Source organism: Phaethon lepturus, unplaced genomic scaffold (genome assembly GCF_000687285.1).
Source record: "Phaethon lepturus isolate BGI_N335 unplaced genomic scaffold, ASM68728v1 scaffold55812, whole genome shotgun sequence".
Lineage (NCBI taxonomy): Eukaryota > Metazoa > Chordata > Aves > Phaethontiformes > Phaethontidae > Phaethon > Phaethon lepturus.
Window position 1 is genome coordinate 14,644 of NW_010526651.1, and position 22,913 is coordinate 37,556.

Sequence of the window (22,913 nt, forward strand, 5' to 3'; positions counted from 1 at the left end):
GTTTTTAATAAGGAATATCTCACAAGGAAATGATTAAGTGTATTTGAAAGAAAGTATACCTAGTCTCTGTGCCACTTGTCCTTTGCTTATTCTGCTAATAAAAAGAGAACTTCTGTTTTTCGAGAATCGGTCTACTGCTAAGTGTTTAGTGCTGTTCTCTTACTCTTTAAAAAAGTATGTACTTAATCAGGATCATACCCCTTTAGTTCTTACGAGCTTGTTACATAAAATCTCTTAAAATTTGATATAAGGTCACATGTTAGGTAGTTTAAAAGATAGGCTGTTGCTTTTTGTGCTTTATTTAGCAGGGTGAAAAGAAATACTGCTTAAAATGGATGTTGTCACTGCTTAGTCTTTCCTAAGTAGTAACTAAGGTTCAGTATGAGTTTAGGACTATATTAATTATGACACATTTACAAAAAAAGGGGCCAGTGTTGTGGTGTATTTTGGTATAGCAATATTCAGCCACTATGAGAAATACTGGTAGGACTGAGAATATAATCTTGATACTTTCAGTGCAGTGTTTCAGTTCTGGAGTAATTTGTCTTGGGACACTTACAGTATCTCTAATTCAGTTTTAAAGACAGACAGAGTTTGGTTTAGCAGTTACTTCTATTAAATATCTCTTGCTAATGATAGGTCCTGTCTTATTTAGTATTTGACACCTTGCAGGATGAAAAAATGGAACTGAACAACTGAATAGTTGAACAAAATAGTGCAAATTTTTATTACGTGTTTTACTTTTAAAAAAGCAGCTGGATGGTAGACAATGCAGCAAAAATGTGTATTAATAAAGTTTACCTTTCTAAGTCTAAATATTTTTTTAATAAAGAAAATATGTACTCTGAAAGGATGCCTGGATCTATTTGAAAATTAGGCTTATTGTTTAAATACGGTTATAGGCTATTGTACGCAAAGCTACCCATTAATTGCTAAGCAATGTGAAAATTACCATAACACTGACCGTACTCTTAAAACTTCAGAATAGCTCAGGAAAAATAGATTTCAACATTTGTCACCCTGATTTGCTGCCTGTTTCTTAATTTACTGTGTAAATCTGACTTTTCCTTTTGATGCTTATCCACGTTCATATTCCATGATGGATACATACTTGCATATGTAGAGATTTTTGGTTAGCAGTAGCTATGTGGAATGCATGTGTTCTGTATCTGTCTGCTTCGTATTCAAGATCGGAAAAAATGGTGTGCGGAAAAATTTTTCCAACAATTTCCTTGGGAGAATCTGTCTTGGGAGACAGATTTAAATACTAGATTTCTTCTCCTCCATAGGTAGATACTGAAGATTCAGTGTCTCATTGCTTCTCTGAATCTGCATGTGCCAGGAGTAGGTTCAGCTGGACCTCCAGGGAACAGGGAAGTGAGATTGCAGACTTAATGCTTGGAAAAAATAGGTAGATACTGCCACTGAGAAACAAAGCATCACCTTGGACTCTGCTCTAAGCCTTTCCATCAATTGTATTGGAAAAGAAAATGCATCTCACAATGAAAAGTAGAGAGGCTTCCAAGCAGCTGGCTGGCTAAAAGTTATTCCAGAAAGATATAGCAGCCCCACGACCACTGTTAGGTACAGACTTTCAGGCTCTGCTGGTGTCGTACTTGAAAATATGAAATTTGCTGACTCCGGTGGTAAATTGCCTTTTCAGATTCTTGGGGAAGCTTTGTAACAATGAAGTGAAGGTTTAGCCTTTAAACAAGCCTGGCTGCCAGCAGTGGATGCTGTGTAGCTGTTTTTCACTGGGAAATAAAAAAATATGATAGTGTATGTCCTCTGTGGTGCTGTGCTTTGCTGTATGAAAACCAGGAATACACTATATTTGGAAGAATTCAGAGGAGATTCCTTACTCCCCATGGTATTATATCTTGCATGAAGGCAATCAGTTTAGCCGCCTTCTCTTTTTATAGACCTTAGGAATGTCTGGGAAGAAGTGCCAGTGATGATGAGCATTCTTACCAGGCCACTAATCTCCTGCTCTGGTCAGGCCACAAACAGCTGTGACAGATTGAGTACCTTGCTGTGTTTCCTCTGGAAACGACTTGGCCCATTTTGAGCATTTGAGTCTTCATTACCCAGCATACCTAGTCATCTTGGGCTCCCTGTTATCTGGGTAATCCTTCCAGTTCAGTTTGTTTCCTGTTCATTATCTCCCATGGTCTTTTAGCTGTCCTTCCAATGATATCTTTTACAATAGGAAGTTTCTGGGGAAATAGGAAATTACTCACTTTTATCTGCAAAACATCCCCAAACAGTTTTGGGGAAACCTGTTCATCTGCAAACTGGAGTTAAATGTAATTGAGAGACTGGTTCTTATGTCTTAACTTTCAGAATTCAACATTTCCATTATATTACCGTATGTGTGAAGTTCCTTGGCTTGTTAGGTCAAAACCATTAACAATACCAGGGCCCTTGTCATTTGAATTATTGACAGCTTTGAGGATTTTTAACCCAGGTCTTTGAGGCAGCTGACTAAGACAGATCTTCTCTACAGAAAATGTTTAGTGGTGAAATATTTAACAGGGTTGACAGGGGTTTTAAACCCTTGGAAGTCAAACCTTTTCCCTTGGCATAATGAAGGTTATGGTGGGCTCTTCGATTTCCTGATTTGCAAGGGCGTATCTCTCTTGTAGTAGGTTCTAGAACTTGTTCAGGCCTGCAGATCAAAACACAACGGTGAAAAAGTACATGGTACCATGTGCCAGGCTACATCTGTGATCACATCTGGGCTGTTGAAGGTTGGCCTGTTGCACAGGCAGGTATTTTTTAAATATACATGCTTTTGCCTTCTTGAAATTCTGTAAGAGTTTAGTAAGTGTCTGTGGGGGACCTCCTTTTGACATCCAGGGCAACTAGTTTACTGGGGTTTTACTGACAGATACAGTGCTCTCAAAATGTAGACGGTCTTTCAGAACTTATGAATCCGTTCTCTAGACAACCTCTGTGCTTAAAGATAGCTGTGGGCGATACTGCAGTTGTATTTTCTGTTACCAGAGAAAAAGGTCATGGTGCTTCTGCTATATAGGGAAGCTTTAAAGCAATGCATTTCTGATATATTTCATCAGAACAGATGATGGGCACTTAAAGGCTAAAACATTTAGGCAGTCTGCTTCTCAGATGGAAGCTAAACTGTGTTCAAAATCTTCACCATCTTAACAAGACACATTTTTATTCTTGGGAGGGGCATGGAGATGGTTGGAATCTCTCTAAAGTACTTTTTAGTCATAAGAACTTTTTAATGCATGTAAACAAACTAATTTTCTAGTCTGTATCATAAAATCAGACAGCTGAGATAAATACTAGTCTGTCCTCTGTGTGGCTTAGTCTGTCTCCAGATCTTCTGTGTTTTACTTTGAAGTTGCTGGGTCTCATGCTGTGCCCACATAGTCTGTCCTTGGACAAAAAGATAGTGCGGTCTACTGGTCTATACTTCCTATCTTTTGCTGGAACATCCATTTTGATCCTTTGTTCTTTAGCTAAGAAAAATCCTTTTTTTCTGTAAACAACATAATGAACAGGAGGGCTTGCTCATACAGATTGTAGATAATGCAGATTTTTGTTGCCAGATTTGACCCCCTCCAGTGTAAGATCCTTGCCTTCATGTGATTTAACTATTCTACAACTGTTTTATGACCTTGAACTGCTGCCTTAAATTGAACGAGGATGATTTGTCCTTCAGCTCTGTTCTTTACCAGCCAGCTATTTTGACTTGTGTCTACCCATTTCTCCCTCTGTATCAGTGATGTACCTTGTTTTTGTTAATAAGAGATAAGATTGCGCTGTGTAAATTCAATGTTTGAACCTTTGCCCCCTAGAATATGTGCCAATAAAAACTGTCTTCCTGTGCAATCAACTTGGAGAAATGAAGAGCCAAGCCTTCATGAGATCCTCTGTAGCCACGTTTTTTCTAGGAACTTACCTGAAATTCTTGCTGTGTGCTTTGAAAACTGTATTCACTTCCATGTACCTGGTTTCTGAAAGGCCTTATTTATTAAGGACAAAATGGTCTCTATTCTGCCCATTCAAAAAAATAGCCATTTTTTGCTTGTAAACTGCAAGCAAAAGCTTTGGGTCATTATGAAGGATTATACTGGAAAATAGGAAGAGTATAGAAACCACCTAAGATTCACCAAGCAGATCTGAGCTGCTGTATTGGGACAAGCTATAGGGTAGTCAGGATGAATCTCACTGCAGTAGTTGACGTTCTGCCCAACAAGACCCAAGTCATCATCCATAACATTCACAGAATCATTAAGGTTGGAAAAGACCTTCAAGATCATCAAGTCCAACCATTGACTCAACGCTACCATGACCCCTAAACCATGTCCTGAAGCGCCATGTCCACACGTTTTTTGAACACTTCCAGTGATGGTGACTCCACCACCTCCCTGGGCAGCCTGTTCCAATGCTTGACCACTCTCTCAGTGAAGAAACTTTTCCTAATATCCAATCTAAACCTCCCCTGGTGCAACTTGAGGCCATTTTCTCTCGTCCTGTCACTAGTTAGGTGGGAGAAGAGACCAACACCCATGGCTTACAAATATTTTTTGTAACTCTTCAAGCCTCCCCTACTGATGTTGCTCCTACTGATATTGTCAGGTGTGATATCTCTAGATTAGACTCCTCATTTGAGAAACCAGTGTTTTAGTTGCTATCCTTGCAAGAGTACTCATCTCCACATAGGCAGTGTGTAGAAAGGAGTTAAATACCTTGCAATAAGTGAAGCTCTTCAGGTTGTGCATTCTGCATGTACAGTCCTAACCCTGCACCTCTCTTATCCCTATAAGTCCTATGCTCCTGGATTCCACAGCTGAGACAAATAGAAGCACAGATATAAATGCTGTCCTTTATGTCAGAGTGCAAAGCATGATTAAAAGTATGATGTGTACTGTATGGACTCCAGTAACCAAAAATCTCTAAACTTAAACATGTAAAACACATGCATATCCACAGTAAAGTGCATACAGGTAGCGCATCTTGAAGAAATTCAGTTTTTGTAAGGTAAGTACTGTCTCTGGTGAACCACTTGTATTATGTCATAAATTTGCTCCCTTTAATATGTTGTGTGAAGTTTAATATCTAATTGGTATGTGTGGATTTTTTTACTCAAACTAGAAAAAAAATCAGCCTCCATTACTACATTCACTTGCTTTTTCTGGCCTGCTGTTCAAGAAACCTCTTCATTTCTTCAGATCTCCTACATCAGTCATTTGTCTGAAGTCTCCTACATCTTTTATTTCCCAGAATCTGCTGTTAGTCTGTTTTGTAATGATAGGATAGTATCTTTAAAATTATGTCCAGTACTAACAGATAACTGTGTAAAACAGATATTTCTCTAATCTGTAGATAATCTAAAAAAGTTAAAATTGTAGGTATAGCTGTCAATTTTATCACTGTTACCTTTTTCATCCACTTAATCTACCATATTTCTGTCTCCAACAGAAGTCTAACAAGGCACTGGTTTTGTAAAGGTCCGATGTAATTATTAAGCAGTTATCTCTGAGACCCCAAATCTTCAGTGGCTCCCCATGCTTTACTTGCTTTTCTAATCTTTGCATTTATCTCCCTTCAGATCTCAACATCTGCTGCAGTTTGACTGCCCAGGTTAGTGAAATTTTCCCCCTTTATCCACTTCTGTAATTATCCTGTGTACGCATTTCTTTCCCACTATTCCTCAATGTTGATCTGGCAGTATTTACTCTTGGCTAGATTGTCTGCTTTTGACATTGGGGGTGGTGGTGGGAAAAGAAATAAATTATTTCCTACTTTATACTTGTAATTGTTATGAAAGCATATTTAAACTTCTGCAGTACTGATCTGGAAAACATAAAAATCATAAGTACAGAAAGAATAGAAACTGGAAAGAATAAAACAAATGTTTTCTGGTTTTTAGAAGTAAAATTAAATGAAAGTTTACAAAAAATATTTTAGGTAGTAGCTATACTCAGGTACAAACAATAAGATGTATAAGAGCAAAGCAGTCTTCCTCAGGTCTGTGTGCAATACTAGCAGATTGAAAGGTCTGAGTTACATTGTGATTTCCTTTGTATTAGTCTCTAACAGCACACTAGTTAATGTACTCTTGCATAATACCAACTATTCTGATAGCAAGCAGAGCATATAGGTCAAAGACAGATTAAACTGCAAAGTGTATTATCTCTTTTTTTTTTTTTTAATGCTATTTTAATGGTAAACTCAGCATCCTGTCTTTGGATGCTTTGAAGCATCTTGACCTGAACTAAACTGTTCAAGCTCTACAAGTGCCCAGAAGCCTGAAATCACATTAATGTTTTTTTTCCTGCTATCTTTATACAGAGTAAAGAAAAGTAATCACCAAAATTTAAGTGAAGAACCTTTCTTCACTCACAGACCAATTTTTGTGTACTGTTTCTGCTCCAAGAAGAGCTGTATAAAAATCCTCTTTGTGTTTTAAATCCTGTTCAGACTTCTGAATTTCTTTCCATGTATCTTGAATTTTCCTTTGAGGGAAACCCTGGAACCTAGCTCTTTCCACTTGACTGCCAAGAATTGTCAAGCTGTGAGCTGTTTTTCAGGTTCTTTTCCAATGATTGAGTTAAACTTTGTCATTACTACTGAGCAGAATGTTTCCTAGGAAAAGGGAGAGGTGGTTTGGGCTTGCTCCAGGCAGGAAAGAAAACTGAACATAAATGTCTGTCCCCCGAGTAAGGACTATATCTCTGTATAAGGAGAGGAGATTATCACTATCATCTTTTTGTTGTGTTCTAAATGAAGATATGTCTACTTGATGCAATTTCTCTGGGCCCTGATCTGGTAGATATTTGGTGCAGTGTGTTTGGGACTTCCATCTAGAATGGAGACTCCTGTGAGAGCTTTCTTCTGTGTTTCCCAGTAGAATGAGACAGGCACTTCACCCAGCTCTGTGAAAGCTGAGGTCATTATGACCATGCCCACAAGTAGATCTCTAATTCTGAAGTGTTACAGATGAATTATGTGGCAGCTGAATACAAGTTTGAGAATCTGTTTTGATTTTACTCACCTAAGTCCTATAGTTTAAGGAGTCTAGTCCTGAGAGACTTAATGAAAGTAGCACAAATTCTGTTGTGGAGAAAGGAAGTCAAAACTGTCTCAGAAGCTGGCAGTAGCATGGTAACAGATAGGTAGATGAATGGATCCCTATTTTACGAACCAGTTAACTCCAAGTTAGTTGCTTATTATGTTGTATTTCTTACCTATCTTGAAGAACAATCTTTTATGTTTGTACATTTTAGGAAGGGCTACTGTAACAAGCTGCTTTCTTTTTACACAAGTGAGTCATACAATCCTGTCTGGTAATCTTACTGTTGAGTTCTACTGGTGAGTTGAAAAATTTACTTGAGGTAACAAGCATTTCTTTGTAAAATGGAAACACATCGTTTTGTAAAAGCTTTTTGTTGCTGGTTAATTACTTCCATTCATGCAAATAAACACTTATTTTCATTCTGATTTTAGTCCAGCTTTGAGTGTTTCTTTACCTTTGTCATCTTCCTGTCGAGTATCTTCCTGTCTGAGTAGTTACAGAACACGAGCTTTCTCCTGATACGTTTTTCAGTATGGTAGATTCCAGACACCTTGAATCAGTCTTGTAGCTGTCTTTCAAAACATTTGTCAAGCTGAGGGGTACTCACCTCACTTGACTTGAAGACCTTTAGTTTGACTGACTAGTCCTTATGGTCCAAAGAATAAGAAGCTTCTCCAGAGAGCAATTTGGAGCATCAAGGCCAGGCTTCTGAATTGCCTCTCAAAGAATCTTCTTTTTTTTTTTTTTTCTGTAATCAGTTAGGCAGACTAGCTGGTCAAGGCAGACATCTTAAGCTCAGCACTGAGAAGACATCCTTTTGTGACATGCAAATGCTGTAGCTAACACAATATTCTAATGAGGGTCTTGCTTGTTGTATTATAATGGTGTTAGCACTTCCCTTTTTCCACTTACTACTTCATTTAATTGGTCAATAAACAGTTAGTCCCACTTGTCCTCCCATGTAATTTTACCTTCAGCTTTGCTGAACTGTATTGTCAGAAACTAAATATATGCTTTGTATGAAATGTTTGTAGTATTTCCAGCAATGTCTAATTTAGGCAAAAATAAGGAAGGAAATTAGGTATTTAACTGAAGTAACTATAACTACTAACAGTTCTTAGTTTAAAAAAATACCACTTTTGTTAGCATATCTTTGTACTTATTTCTGGACAAATAGCATATGCTGTTATATTCCTCTTCTCACTATTCTTTTATTACTTCTATTTTTAAGCTAGGCTAACAAAATTTGACCTTGTTTATTTGGAAGTCAAGGTGAAGGCATTATCATCATTAGACAGAATGATACAATAAATGTATTTTTCTTTTTTGAAGTTGAGGAAGACTAAACTGGGTGTGTAGCAGCAGACTTGTATTAAAATTTTACTTAAGTATGCTAAATAAATCTATACTATAAGCTTTTAATTTAATATTATAAAGAGGATGAACTTGCTGTATTAGATTTTAGTTGCTTCACTTCTACTAGCAGCTTTGAGAAGCCATCTTAAATTGTGTTTACAACAATTAGCCAAAGTGGTTTTTTAATAAGTCCAGTACATACAATGTTAATCATCAGTGGCTAGTGAAGTATTTTCTCATTACTTTGTGTATTTGTACAGGATATCTTAATCTATTGTTTTGATATTCCATAATTTCTTAATCATAGCGTATAATATAATATGCTTGGTTTTAATTACATAAGTTATAACCTGATAACACTTTATCACATTGGTAAATGACACAATGATTTGAAAAGAATTACTTATATTATGCTTCCAAAACTTAAGTGGTTATGTCAGGAAATTGCTTCCTTCAGTCATAAGGTTACTTTTGATCAAATGTGCAGCAGAGTTTTACCAAGCTCTAGAGCTAAAAAAAAAAGTTTTCAAGTTATAACATTCAGTAAGTATGTATTTGACTATACTAAGACATCCATCAAATCACTTCGTGAATCATAGAAAATAAGACTGGAGGTACCCTAGCACATTATCAAATTTACAGGTTTTTGAGTATAGACTTACTTTGGTAAAGGATCTTTTAAAATATTTCTTTTTAAAATCTTTTTTCATAAGTCATGCATATCAAAATTCTGCTCATTGCCAGATCTTTCTTTTGGATTCTGTATAGATGGGCCCTGTCTTTAATAATGAGTAATGACCAAAATAGGACATAATTCAGCTGAGGCCTTACTGATATTGAGCAGTATGTGAAGGTCACATTGTGTCATGAATTGATACATATTCTACTACTTTTGCAATATGGTGACATATTAGAACATGCTGAAGTTTAATCTGCTACACCTGTAGTTACCTTTCTAAAGATCTGTTGCCAGATCATTCTTCCATCTTGTATTCATGCATCTGATTTTTACCTCATGTAGTGTTTTTGAATATTATTTACCTCATAATGTCTTTATAGAAATTAATCATTTTTATTTCACACTATTGACTGAGATGCCAGGTTGCCAAGATCAGTTTGAATTCCAGTCTTTTTCTTTACAGTGCCTGCAATACTCATCATTTGATGTAATTTGCAAATTTAGTAAGTTTATTCTCTATTTCACTGTCCATATCATTAATGAAAATGTTAAAGTGGTAGATTTTGGCAGGGTTTTATGGAGCTGCCCTTGGCATATCAATTTAGCAACGAATAAATAATCAAAAATAACTTTTCCAAACATTTGAACACCCATCTTTACAGTTGTTCCATTTAAGTCATGTATTCCAAACTGGCTCATAAGAATTGTTATATTTGGAGAGAATTTCAAAACACTGGCCAAGGTCAGAAATTGTTACATCTGTGCTTCCCTCTGTTGTCATGGTTTGCTACCTACCATGTAATAGAGAGAAATTAGGGTTTGTTTTCTCACAAATCTATGTTGATCCTTAGCTTATGATATTGCCTGTTAGATGTTTATGAATAGTTCTGGTTTTGTTTCCTTTTCTGCTGTTCTGGAAATTCAGGTTAATGTGATTGACCTGTAACTCTCTAGGACTTGCTGACAGTAGCTAATTTTGGACATTTTGGTGGCTAGTTGAGTTTTGAGCATAAGACGGGCCCAGGAAACACTGCTTTAGGGCCACAAGGGACTGATAGAACTAAGACTAAGTTGTGGATTGTAGTCACAAATGAGAGTGAACTGAAAAACTGCTTAAAAGAGTAAGTTGTTTGACAATTAACTCGCAATCCTCATGTGTATGTAACACTTCAGTTCTTGCATATCCCTGGCTTTATTCCTCAGCCTTGCTCTCAGTCACTGTAAGCTTCCCCAGACGTGTGTGCTTTACCCATCTTGCTGCTGCAACCCAAGCCACACCAACCCCCCAGGATCCTTGTGCCCATTTCTTTATGCTGTCTCTTGTGGCTCCAGCGGGATCCAGTCTCTGTTGGCACCTCTAAGAGCTATTAGTGGAGGACAGGACCTGAAAATATCCTGAGAGATGAAGTGAAGCAGAAGAGGGAAAGAGCAGAAGTCATGGACTGTCTTGTGCTGCAGTGTAAGGGCTGTCCCCCCTGCTTCAGGCTTTTCTCAGTCCCCAGTGTGCTTTCTTGCACTATTCCCTGAATATCTTTCAGGCCTACCAATTGGCATTCACTGTCTCAAGACCTGAGAATGGGTTGAATTGCTTTAAAAATGATTAGCTTTTGTGATCCTCAGTAGAAAAACTGTTTATTGGTTAACAACCATTGTCTTGGTTTCTTCAATTAAGCTTTATGCTCTTGTCTGCCTTTTTTTATCTCTGGGATCATACTCATCCTTCACATGCTCTTAAAGATAGCACTAACAGTGCTGAGTTTTTATTTTTTTATTGTTTAGGGCAATTTTCTTCAGGGCTAGCTATTTTTTGGGGGAAAACCCAAACTGTTTTAACTATGTAATTGTCAACCTGAGTTTTTATTAATCTGAATTCTTAATCTTTTTAATGTTAAATATGCTTAACAGTTAACCTGTTAATGGTTATGTTCAGTTTTACTTAAGAAATTCAGTTTATACTTGTTGTGTATCGTTATGATGTGTGGATTATTCTGTTTAATCTGCTTCAATTGGTGGAATAATAGAAAATTTCCCAATTGCCATGTAATGATCACCTTGTTTCTTTAATTCTCTCCTTCTTCTTTATGTATATTACATTGACCAGATAGAGAAAGAGGTTTTATCACTGCTGTGGCAAGTATGTAAACAGGAATTATCTTGAAGATGTATAAATGCATATTTTCGTCATGTGAAGACACTTCTAAAAAGAAGTTACTGTAGCCATCTCAGGATGATGATACGCTCTTTAAAAATGGATCTGCGTTAGGTATTAGTAATGCTATTTCATGTCTCTTAACACTCTTAACATGAAGATCATAGTTTTGGTCAATGTTCAGGAGTCAGGAGTTGCTGGTTTGTTTACTAGTTTTTAGCTCATCAGTAAAAGCTTCTTTGGTGGAGTCTGGACCAGAAACGTATTTGCATTAAATGATCTTCCCTGGGCCTAGTAGCATACAGTTCTTTGGCAATGAAGCTTCTTTCTCTGATTTACACCCACCACTCTCCCTGCCCTTTTGTGGTGAGTCCTTATGCTAGAGAATAAACAGTGATTTGTCCAGAGTTACTTTATGCTCTGTTTTTCAGCATATCCTGAAACTTTCAATTTTCCAGGACAGTTCCCTGCAAAATTCTTAATATAACTTTATCAGGGCACCAGTTAGCACTTTTCTCTAGGCCTTCAAAAGAATTGGTTTGTTCAGGCATGTGGTTGATTTGTTCATTGAAGGAAGGCTGCTGTGTCATGGCACTAACAGCACAGAAAGATCTGTACATTGTTAGTAAGGCTGTTCTTTTCTCAGGAAATGTGTGTGAAATAAACCTAAGCTTTTAGTTTTCTGAAATTTTGAGGATCTAATTGTAGTCTTGAAGATGAGCACCAGTATAATTTTTCTACATGTACTCACTCCAGTTGTGTCCTGTCAGTTGCTAATACCCTTACTTGGACATGTGCTTAGTTAATTTTTGTCTTTTGCCTTTTTGCACTTAGAGCTTGGAGGGGGAAAAAAATATCTTGAGAGATGGAATGACAAGGCCATCATGTCTTCTAATAATACTGAATGGGTTTTTGAAGACCATGGTAGTAATAATCAAAGCAATAAATTATGGAGGTATTGCCATACTTAGATTGATGGCTAAGTCTCATACATCATACAAGTCTAGAATTATTTTGGGTGTCTGTGTTTAAAATTTAACTTTTCCAGGTTATATATTGGTGTTGGCCATCTCTTTCAGTGAGAAAGAGATTGCATTGCATTTAGCCTACTAAAGTTTTACTTGATTGGGAATTCCTAAAATGGAATAGACACAGGAGGAAATCAACAGAGGAAGAATTGTTTCTTACTAGTTCATTACTGCTTCTTTCAGATTCAGGTTCTTTGTGCTTGGTAAAAGGAACTCCAGCTACGCACAGATTGCTCTCTTTGATTCAGTGCATGAATATAGCTGAAGTGTATGTACATTGAGTGGAAGATCTTGGCAAAATCTGAGTCTTGTTTGGATGGAGAGAGGTTAGCCAAAGCAGTGTATGTGAAAGCATTCCAGCCACTACCAAGTGGTTAATCTTCTAGTCTCATCTGAACAGTAATGAGAATTTGGACAAGAAGATCTGTGTTTGTATGCATTACCCTGATAGAGAGCAAGGTATAAAGTAGAATGCTGGTGCCAGGGATGCATTACTATTATTAGTTACTATTATTAGGTATAAGTGTCCACTGTCTATGCCTGGATTTGGAAAATTGGATTGTACAAAGATAACTTATTTTAAAGTAGTAAAGAGGCTGTACTAGTCTGGAAAATCTTGCACTGGTTGGCTCAGGCAAAATTACAGGCCTTTTCTACATTTGGAAAAAGCAGACATGCACCCAGCTCTGAGTGAAGAGCTAGCTACATTACTGAGAACAGACAAAACCCATAGGGAAGTGCTTTGGTCTTTGATGTGTCTGTGTGCCTGGTTCCCCACTTGACTGCTGTAGGTAATGCCTAGAGTCATATAATTATAGCCTGTATAGTTCTGCAATGACAAGAGTGTTAATGCATGAGATGCTGCCTGAGAAGGTTCACAAGTAATTGCCCATCATGGGATTTTTGAGTATTTCTATCAGCTAAAAATCTGTGGAAATCCGAATCTCATTTGAGCTTCTTCATCATAAATAAAAATATTTAGCCTATAGTTACAAGAAATGTCTAAATCCATGACTTGGCACTTACTGAATTAATCCTGAATCATTGTATTTTCAGATATTCAGTTGTTACAGCTTACTTAGTGACTGTATCACTGAAGATTGATTATGCTGTTAAGGATTAGAGGGCCAGCTCTGAGGTCAGACCAGGTTGCTCAGGGCTTTGTGCACTTGGGTCTGGAAAACCTCCAACCAAGGAGACTGAACAAGCTCTCTGTGCAACCTGTGCCTATTTCCCTCCTGGGGAAAAAGTCGCTCCTTCCATCTAGTTGGAAACTCTTTAAGGTTATGTTGTGCTTAAGAGGTGTGAAAGCTAAAAAAAAAAAAAGAAATAAAAATACTCATTTAGATATCTGAAGATTGAGATCCATAGCAGTTATTTTCCTCCTTTAAGGAGTTGATTGAATTGGTATTTTCCCCCATTGATCTAAGAGGACAGCATTTCACCCTCAGCGTGCTGCTTTGAGAAATTCAGTTACTCAGCTGCAGATGCAAGGTTAATAGTTATCTAGATGCAGAGCTTTATCTTACCTCTTGAAAAGCCTCCAGGGCGTGGATGAATCAGGTCTCCTAATTAAACAAGCTAGAGGCTGCAGAAACATGGAAGTTGAACAGGTGACGAGAATGGCAGAAAATACCTTGGCTTCTCTCACTGTCTGGGCCAGCAGTTGCTGACAGGCATGTAAAGGTAGGGGTGGGAAAACAGTCAGCTTTTCCTCTTCTCACGTTTGACAGAAAGGGAATAAATAGAACAACTTATCTTTTATGTGTACATATCATTCCAGAAGAAAAATTTCATCAGATTCTATTCCCAAATGTGTCTTAAAAAGCAAAGAAAAAAAAAAACCTTGAAAATGGAAAGAGCAAGCATCTGTCTTTAATTGAGGTTAGAAGTTATTATTCAAAAACAAAAGTACTAACCCTTATTTTTTTATTTCCTTTCTGACAAAATCAATTATATTGGACAAATTAATACTAGACTTAATAGACTTTCTGTGACATGTAAACAAAACCCAACTGATTTTATACTTAAGAAAATTGCCATCACTCAGAAAATCCCATTTATGTGGGCAGGAAAAAGGCTCTGCTTGTGTACTAACACTCTGGACAGGAAAGAATCTTGACTATTTTGCTGTAGAAGTATTTTACTAAAACTGAACTTTTCCATTCTAGATAGGAAAATAGGGGTTCTCTAGTTTGAAGTGCTCTCACACAATCAGAATTAAGAGCAGAAATAGGTGTGCAACTTCTGCTATCCAGGTCTGTCAGCCTGTGGTCACCTTGTCTTTCAAATGGTTTTACTACATCTTTACTTAAAATCAGTTTGTTCTATTTGCTTCTCAACACCTCTAAGTCTGTACATCTTGTTAGGAACTAGTTATGAGCACAGAGGTCGCAGGACTGTGCAAATGATTTCTACATCTTCTAATGCTCACTTTGGCATATTTGGTACTGGCAAGTGTGTTTTAAAGTGTGCAAAAAATCTTTCATATGGGTAATTTCTGGTCTTCATGGTTGATTTAAAATGAAACAAACAAAAAGCAAAACAAAACCAACAACCCACAAACAAACAAAAACCACTGTGGAACCAGAAAGAATATAAAAACTCCAAACCCATCAAGTTGGTCAAGCCAGTCTTATGACTTTTTTTTTTTTAATATGTCTTGAAAGGTTAGAATTACTAACACTGGTAGTTCATCACATTGTAGTTGATGGTCTACTGTCAGGACTGTTGGTCAGTTGCTTTAGCTCTTTAGGTTGAAGTGGCTGACAAATCATTCTTCCATTCTGCCCTATTCGTTGCTGCTGCAGCTGCACCCTCTCCTGGAAGTGCTTGCTGTTGTATTTGACACTGCAGGTGGTTCCTGCTCCTCTTCCTCCCTGCCACTGGATGTCATGGTGATCCTGGATGTCAGGATGAGGCAGTCTGGAGGGACCTCTCCTACTTGGACTGTCTGGTCTCCAGCTCTCTGCCCCTCTGCTTCTTGCTCCTGCCCAGAGCTATCTTAAAAGTTTGGTAGTATGTAGGTGATACTCATTAATCATTCAGTACCTACAGACCTGAGAGTGTGCCCTGGCCAGTGAAGCAACCAGTTCTAGACGTCCTTTGTGCATTCTGTGTTATGTTAAATCTATGACGAATAAATTAAGTGTGGCTGCGGAGAAGACTTCTGGGTTCTCTTCTATTTTCTTGGTATTACATGCAGCCTTGTTTTTTGCTTGAGTTAAGTTCTTTAATTGTGAATAAATCAACATGTTTTCAGATTGTTTTTATTGAATTGTACTTAATACTGATAAGCCAGTGCAAAACTTATTCTGAAACCTATAAAAGCAGAGTAAGGTAGTTCACCCTATTTGTAAGTTAGTTGTAGCCGTATTTGTAAGTCTGAGATTCACAGATTACTTCTATTTAACTCAAGTTTTCTAAAGTTTATCTTCCTTTTAATTCTAAAGCAAATTTATTTTCTCAACACTTTTTAAACAGATGAAGCATGTAAAAGACAGATTTGGTGACAGCGTGCCAGAAGAAGTGCTTCTGCTGTGTCTGGGCATTACTTCAGGAGTTGGCAGATTGATCTTTGGCAGAGTTGCAGATTATATTCCTGGTGCAAAAAAAATTTATCTACAGGTATGTCTTCACACTGTTCTTAAGGAATATACAAACAATATTGTGAAGGCTTTTGTTGCAGGTGCTATTAAGCAAGCAGAATTAACTGATTGGAGATTCAAATTCGAGAAATTAAAGAACTCTAGGAAATCCAATGTATAGTTTTTGATACTAGGAGCCTTTGGTGCAAAGTTCACGAATCTCTGATTTTTATTTTTTTGTTATCTTTTTAATGCTAAGGAAACATGTCTACTACCTGCTGGCTGTTTTCAACTGGGAATGAAAGAAATTACTAATCATTAGCTTGTGAGTGAGAAAACCTTTGGGGATTCTCTAGATTCTGCTTTCCCTGTTTTATCCCATGACTTCATAGCGGTTGCAGAAAGATTAATTTTTTTTTCCAGTGTTCCTTCGCTAAGGATTTTGGATCTCTCTTTTTGATCTTTGATAGGTGATAATTTGGTGTCAGGTGTGTTCTGTGCATAGTGCATACTGGTAAAGCCAATAAGACATGCTTAGTTGAGGAGATTCTGCTGAATGAAGTAGGTTACTTGCAGAAAGTCACAGCTTCCAGAAATGCTGAAGCTTGGGGATGAAGTTTTAACATGAATAGCAAGGGAGACATCTAACGGCTATTATCTGTACTACAGTATTGAAACAAAACTTTTTAGGAAAGAATCACCTTTCTGGAGATGGAGTATTTGTTGCCATAGTTACATAAATTCAGATTCCCTGATGATAGAGACTGGGATTGTATGCCATTCATTTGCATTGATACAATACCTATTGTTACACTTTCAGGAAATGTCACTATTAAGATAAAAAATTAAAAGGCAGCCTTGAGATGTTACACATGATTTACAAAGCACAATACCAAACTTGCAGTAAAACTACAACGTTTTTTGTTCTTTTCCTTGAATAGCTAGAACTGAAAACCATGGATTTTTGTTTAGGGCATGAACTAGGATGCTTGAGTGCTGTTGGCTTCCCCTAGTTTTAAGCAGGAAAAACGTGTTAACTTTTCTAAGCCATGCCCCAGTATCTTTAGCTCTCCTGTTTCAAATTGGCGTTTTTGAGGGAAAGCAAATATTCACCTCAAATATTATTCTGGATTGTCCAACAGTTCATACTATTATCCTATCTCATGCAAAAATTATTTAAGAATTAAATTTGACTAATGCAAATGAAACCTTTTTCCTTTTAGAACTTTACTGTCTCATAATTGAACAACTTACAACAGTTCTACCCAGCAAGTTCAACATTCATCTTTGTTTCTGCATTCCTTCTTATGGACTTGTTTTGCTGGATTTTTCTTTATTAAATTCTATTTTTAGTAACAGAAGGATGCATTCTGTCTCTTCTGGATAGAAAGTTTAGTGATTCTGGTTTTAGTTGCTGCTTGTGTCATAATATGATAATACGAAGAATCTTGTCAACAATATCTTGTTTAGACTTTTTGTCTACAGATAACCACAGTACTACTTAGGTATACACTCATCTCAAATAACATTGTATTTTCTGTATCAGGATACACAGAACTGAGAATTTCTTCATGACAGTTTTTCTTTAGTATGCTAAAGAAAGTACTAAAAGAATTGTTATGCTGTCCTGAAAATTAAGTTCCATCTAGCTATCTGCTTCAAGATTTTTCCTAATGAAGTAATTTATTTGATGTTACTTCTCCATCAAAAAATTGTGCTGTCTAGTAGTTTTTAAGTGACCTTGGTTTTCTTTAATGATCTACAAGTGACAAATGCACAAATATCTTGTTTGGAAAATGTGTTTGTGCAGTTAGGTGGGACATTGGTTTCCTGTGGTGACATATGGATGGTGCACAAGCAAAACTCATACCTTCTTTATTTTATTTTTTCTTCAAATGCTTCATTTTGCCAAAAGATTAAGTTTTATTCCTTTAATATACAACAAAGAAACAATAATCTTAATCTAAGATTATGATGTAAAATCTTTGCAAGTATGGATGGCTACAGGAATAGAGCAAGATACCTTTACGTGGAAAAACTGGAATGAGACTTTCAAATACCGCCTCTGAATATAAGCACCCTGAAGTAATCACACACAATACTGATATTTTTGCTTAAATTACAACAGTGAGAAGTCTAACTATAGTATTTTAGTTACATTAAACTTTTGATATTTTTGTGGCTTTCATTTGTGAAAAGAGCAGAGCGAATAAATTTTCAAAAACTGTTGGTGCATGAGAAATGAACTTAATCACTACAGGATAGTTGATTACAAATGCATTTTGAAAACTTGTGAAATGGGTAGTAGAATTTCTTTGATCGCATGTCATGACAGTTATATGTGTGTTTTTTGTCTTGGTATGCAACTTCTGATGGTGGTAATCCATAGAGACTGCTTATATTTATTTTAAAGTAAATACAGGCAGACAATTCAATTCATTACAAATGCAAGAAAGCTCATCTGTTCCCTTTATCTTTGCTGATTTGATGCAGTATGTTCTTATATTTCTTTTCCTTGGTGATGTTTAGGTGGCCTCATTCTTCTTTATTGGCCTGATGTCTATGATGATTCCATTGTGCCATGCCTTTGGAGGCCTCATTGCTGTCTGTCTCTTCATGGGCCTGTTTGATGGGTGCTTCATTTGCATTATGGCTCCTATTGCCTTTGAGCTTGTTGGAGCTCAGGATGTCTCCCAGGCCATCGGATTTCTACTAGGACTCATGTCAATACCTATGACAGTTGGTCCACCCATTGCGGGTAAGTGTAGGTATTGTCTGTAGCTGTAAATCACAGAATCATTAAGGTTGGCAAGGACCTTCAGGATCATCAAGTCCAACTGTTAACTGAACACCACCATGCCCCCTAAACCATGTCCCAAAGCACCACATCCACATGTTTTTTGAACACTTGCAGAGATGGTGACTCCACCACCTCCCTGGGCAGCCTGTTCCAATGCTTGACCGCTCTCTCAGTGAAGAAACTTTTCCTAATATCCAATCTAAACCTCCCCTGGCACAACTTGAGGCCATTTTCTCTCATCCTATCACTAGTTAGTTGGGAGACCAACACCCACCTTGCCACATCCCTTTTCAGGTAGTTGTAGAGAGCGATAAGGTCTCCTCTCAGCCGCCTCTTCTCCAGACTGAACAAGCCCAGTTCCCTCAGCCGCTCCCCATAAGACTTGTGCTCCAGACCCTTCACCAGCTTCACTGCCCTTCTTTGGACACGCTCCAGCACCTCAACGTCCTTCTTGTAGTGAGGGGCCCAAAACTGAACACAGTATTCAAGGTGCGGCCTCACCAGTGCTGAGTACAGGGGCACAATCACTTCCCTACTCCTGCTGGCCACACTATTTCTGATACAGGCCAGGATGCTGTTGAAACAGAAATACGTTTCTGTGGTTGCATGACTTTTTTGTTCCGTATTTTCTTTTCCTACATCATATGCAGTGCATTTACATTGGAAGCTTTCTCTCTAAGCGCTCCAGAATATATGGTGAATTTAACTACTGCTCATGGGTTATTAATTTACAGTACTCCTTAAAGTTTGCTTCAATCTTTTTTATTAAGTTATGCAGATGTAAAACATTCCTCAAAAGAAAGATAGGGTTCCAGCTGGATTTGAAGTGACAGCCTCTATGTTGATTGTGTTACAGAAGGACTCCAAGTTAGAATCTGAAAATGAATTGGACTCCAAAATTTGCTCATACAAAAACAATTGTGAGGATATAAGCTCCAGTCACTTTAATTGCTGCTTATAAGCAGGAACACTGGCTTTTTTCATTCTTTGATGGGAGACTGTTTAATAAAGTACAGGTTTTGAAGATGAAAACTGTAAGTTCTTTGGGAGATGGAAATAGTTTAAGCTATAATCCTGACCATTGATGATTTTCAATCATAATTTACCCTAAGGACTTGAATGCTACTGAAAGATACTTAGTAAGACTTAACTACGCAGCATTATAAAGAACAAAATTTTAAACCTAGAACAGCATAGAGTAGACAATTCCTGATCTGCATACACTATCACAGCTATTAATACTTAAATAGAATTTGATTAATGGGAGGAGTTTTGAGAGAGCAATTACAGTGAATTTTTGGAAAATACACTTTTTAGTAAGAAGCTACCAGGAATGCAATATATGCAGTCTACCTAGAATAAGGTTAAGAGGCACGTTGACCAAAGGCAACTGTTACCAGAAGAGGGAGAATTTCTCCAAGTCGTTGCAAGATTCAAGTGCTGGAGAAGCTGAAATTAGTAACTTTCAAATAGGAAACACGGTACATAGTTTTTAATGATGGGTGGTAATTAAGCGGTTGAGTGGTGACAGAGTTCTTAGTTACTTGGAGTCTTTAAATCAACTCTGGAATACCTTTCTACCTAAGTATACCTATATTTGGCCCTCAGGTAGTCAGATTAGTGGTTATAGTAATCTGTGCTAGCTCTCAAGTTTCTGAATCCAAAGAAAAGACACGTTTTACGTAGATTCTGAGGCCCCATTATTTATCAGTGGCAACTTTCTCTCTTTCCAGGTTTGCTGCGCGATCAACTTGGCACCTATGATGTAGCATTCTACCTGGCTGGAGTCCCTCCCATTATTGGCGGTGCTGTATTATGTTTCATCCCCTGGGTCCATGAACGGCAGAAGTTAAAAGGAAGAGCAAAGCCTGTTGATGGAGAAACTACTGAGAAAATGCTGGAAAACGAAAGCACTTTGGTGTCGGACACTGTAGAAAAAACAGTCAAAGAAATGGAATCTGGTTTTTGATGCTTGCTTTTCGTGTACCTGCCCGACCTTCTGCTGAAGCTAGATTTGTACTTTTTGGCTGAAGATACCATATGATACTAAAGAAGTTTTGGACTATTGTTCAAATTTCAAAACTGCTTTAAGAATCTTTTATACCATTGAACTTTTTTGGATGAGTCGTTGAAAGTGTGGCTTGAAATCAAACTCAAGGTATTTGAAGTTTCGTAGCATTAGTGTGTACGTGCGTAGTGATTCTGTGTGTGAAGAGAATATTTTTCTAATTTGTTATAACCTGTTTCTGGAAGTGTGAAAGCTGTTTTTGGTTTACTGACCCAGGATTCTTCAATAACTTTTATGGCCCATCCAATGCAGGCACACCTGTGGGTGTTTATACTGGAAAACATAGTAGCTCTTATGACTGATACGTTTTTTTGAAGTTTCTCACGCTGTTTTACAGTCTCTTACAATTCTATATCATGAACAGGAATATGCATCTTTTTGATTCCCTTAACTCTTGATGAAATCACTAGAAAGCTAAATTATTAAACATCTGTTTTGTTTTCTGTAAATACCCCAGCCTGCTCAGTTTATGTAAACATTCACCTGTTTTTGCATTGATTCACATTTTCACAGTAGCCCAAAGAATATTAAGGATGAAATTTTTGACGGGCACAGGTTTTGAATATGTTCAAACTAAGCTGTATGTGGAAACACATTCAGAAGTAAATCTGCTGAATCATAGATTTTTTTTTTAATTTGGTGAAGGCAATACTATTAATGTATATGTGTATATATATATTTTTTTTTTCAACTAAACCTGAGAATAGCTGATAGTTTTAAAACTGTATTGACAGTAATACTTTGGAGCAGTATTGTGAATTAGACTAAATTTCAAATTGTTCTGTTGTACTTGTTAGGTTCTTTTATTATTCTTAAAACCAAGACAGCTTTAAAGAATACATTCTAAGTGCAATAATAAGTTGTTTTTAACGTGGGAATATACACAAGCTATTAAAATGACATTCAACAATTAAAGATTTTTGCACTAAGTGAACATACAGGTTTATTATAGGTCTTTATAGCTGTGTTCAACTGCGTGTAGCATATAGCTCCATATTTTATCCAACTATGAAGAAATGTCTTTGCATGTCTTATTTCTTGCTTAACATTTCAAACAAGGCCCTAGTACTTATGTATTTGTAGGTATTATGTACTGTTTGTCAAGCAGGTATTTCTGAAAACCTTTCTCTGAAAAATATTTGAAAGCATAATACTTTGAGATGAAAACACTGCTTTTCAGTTTATCATAAAACACTTCCAAGTACATAGTTTATTTGTGGATATGGATCAGCAATGCAGTGGAATACTTAGTTGTTCTTTATGTCAGGTCCATTCAATACTAATAATTTTTGGGTTTTTTTGTTTAGAAGTGTCATAGCAAAGAGTAATCCAAATGTGATCTGAAGACAAAATGCACACTGAAGCGCATTTTCTTAATTAGTAACAATACCTGTTCTTTACATAAACCATAGAGGCATATTGTTTTAAAATTACAGCCTTTATTGTCTTTTCTATTTTTCTTATCTGTCTTTCTCTGGCGTTCTAGTAAATTGCTCAAAGCCCATGCACATTTGTGATATAAAAGATTGTTAGCAATACTATTGCTTAGAACGTTTACATCTATCAACTCATAAAAGTCCTTTAAAATATAATCGTGCAAAGCATCCTAATTACTGGAGAGCAGAGCCCATACCTTTTTTTATATTGCAGAATTTCAATCTCTGCTTTACATGAGTGAGGTTTAAAAGAACTGAATCTTAAAATGTTAGAGGTGTATGGGAGGGACTTGGAGGTGGAAAAAAACCCCAGTCTGTAAAACAAGTCCCTTTAGGTTCACTGGGACTTGTGCTTCTGCACCTCGTAAGTGCTTCTAAAAATTTCCGTAATATATTCATAGTATTGTTAATTAAAATGACTACAAAATGCTGCCTTCATTACAACAATGAAGTTAACAGCTTATGCTATTGTTGTCTGGAGTATTTCTGTAGAACATGTTACTCAGTATTATCTTCTATTTGAGCAATGCAAAAAGTGTTGAAGAAGTGTGGCAAAAGCCTCTTGTTTCCTATTGCTTTGTTATGAAAAATTAGTATTCATCACAGATCTTACATTTCATGTGTTTTAGCTTTGAGTTTTTAACGAAAAAGAAGGCTGCTTTTTATCACTGACGCAATTTGGAAATCATTGTGACCAGACATCTTAATGTAATTGGCATTTTCCTGACTTGCCAGATTTAATCTTGTTGGGGGTGGATT

The 22,913-nt window shown here is 36.9% G+C and overlaps 1 protein-coding gene across 1 annotated transcript in view; it reads left to right on the forward strand.

Moving 5' to 3' along the window:
• Positions 1–21,074, forward strand: part of SLC16A10 (solute carrier family 16 (aromatic amino acid transporter), member 10) — a gene marked incomplete at its 5' end in the record, with an annotated part of 31,970 nt that extends 10,896 nt beyond the window's left edge. The window contains 3 exons of the mRNA XM_010283116.1: positions 15,747–15,890; positions 18,380–18,608; positions 20,384–21,074. Of these exons, the coding sequence (XP_010281418.1) occupies positions 15,747–15,890; positions 18,380–18,608; positions 20,384–20,619 (609 nt within the window). The remainder of the gene's footprint in view (positions 1–15,746; positions 15,891–18,379; positions 18,609–20,383) is intronic.
• Positions 21,075–22,913: the final 1,839 nt, after the last annotated feature.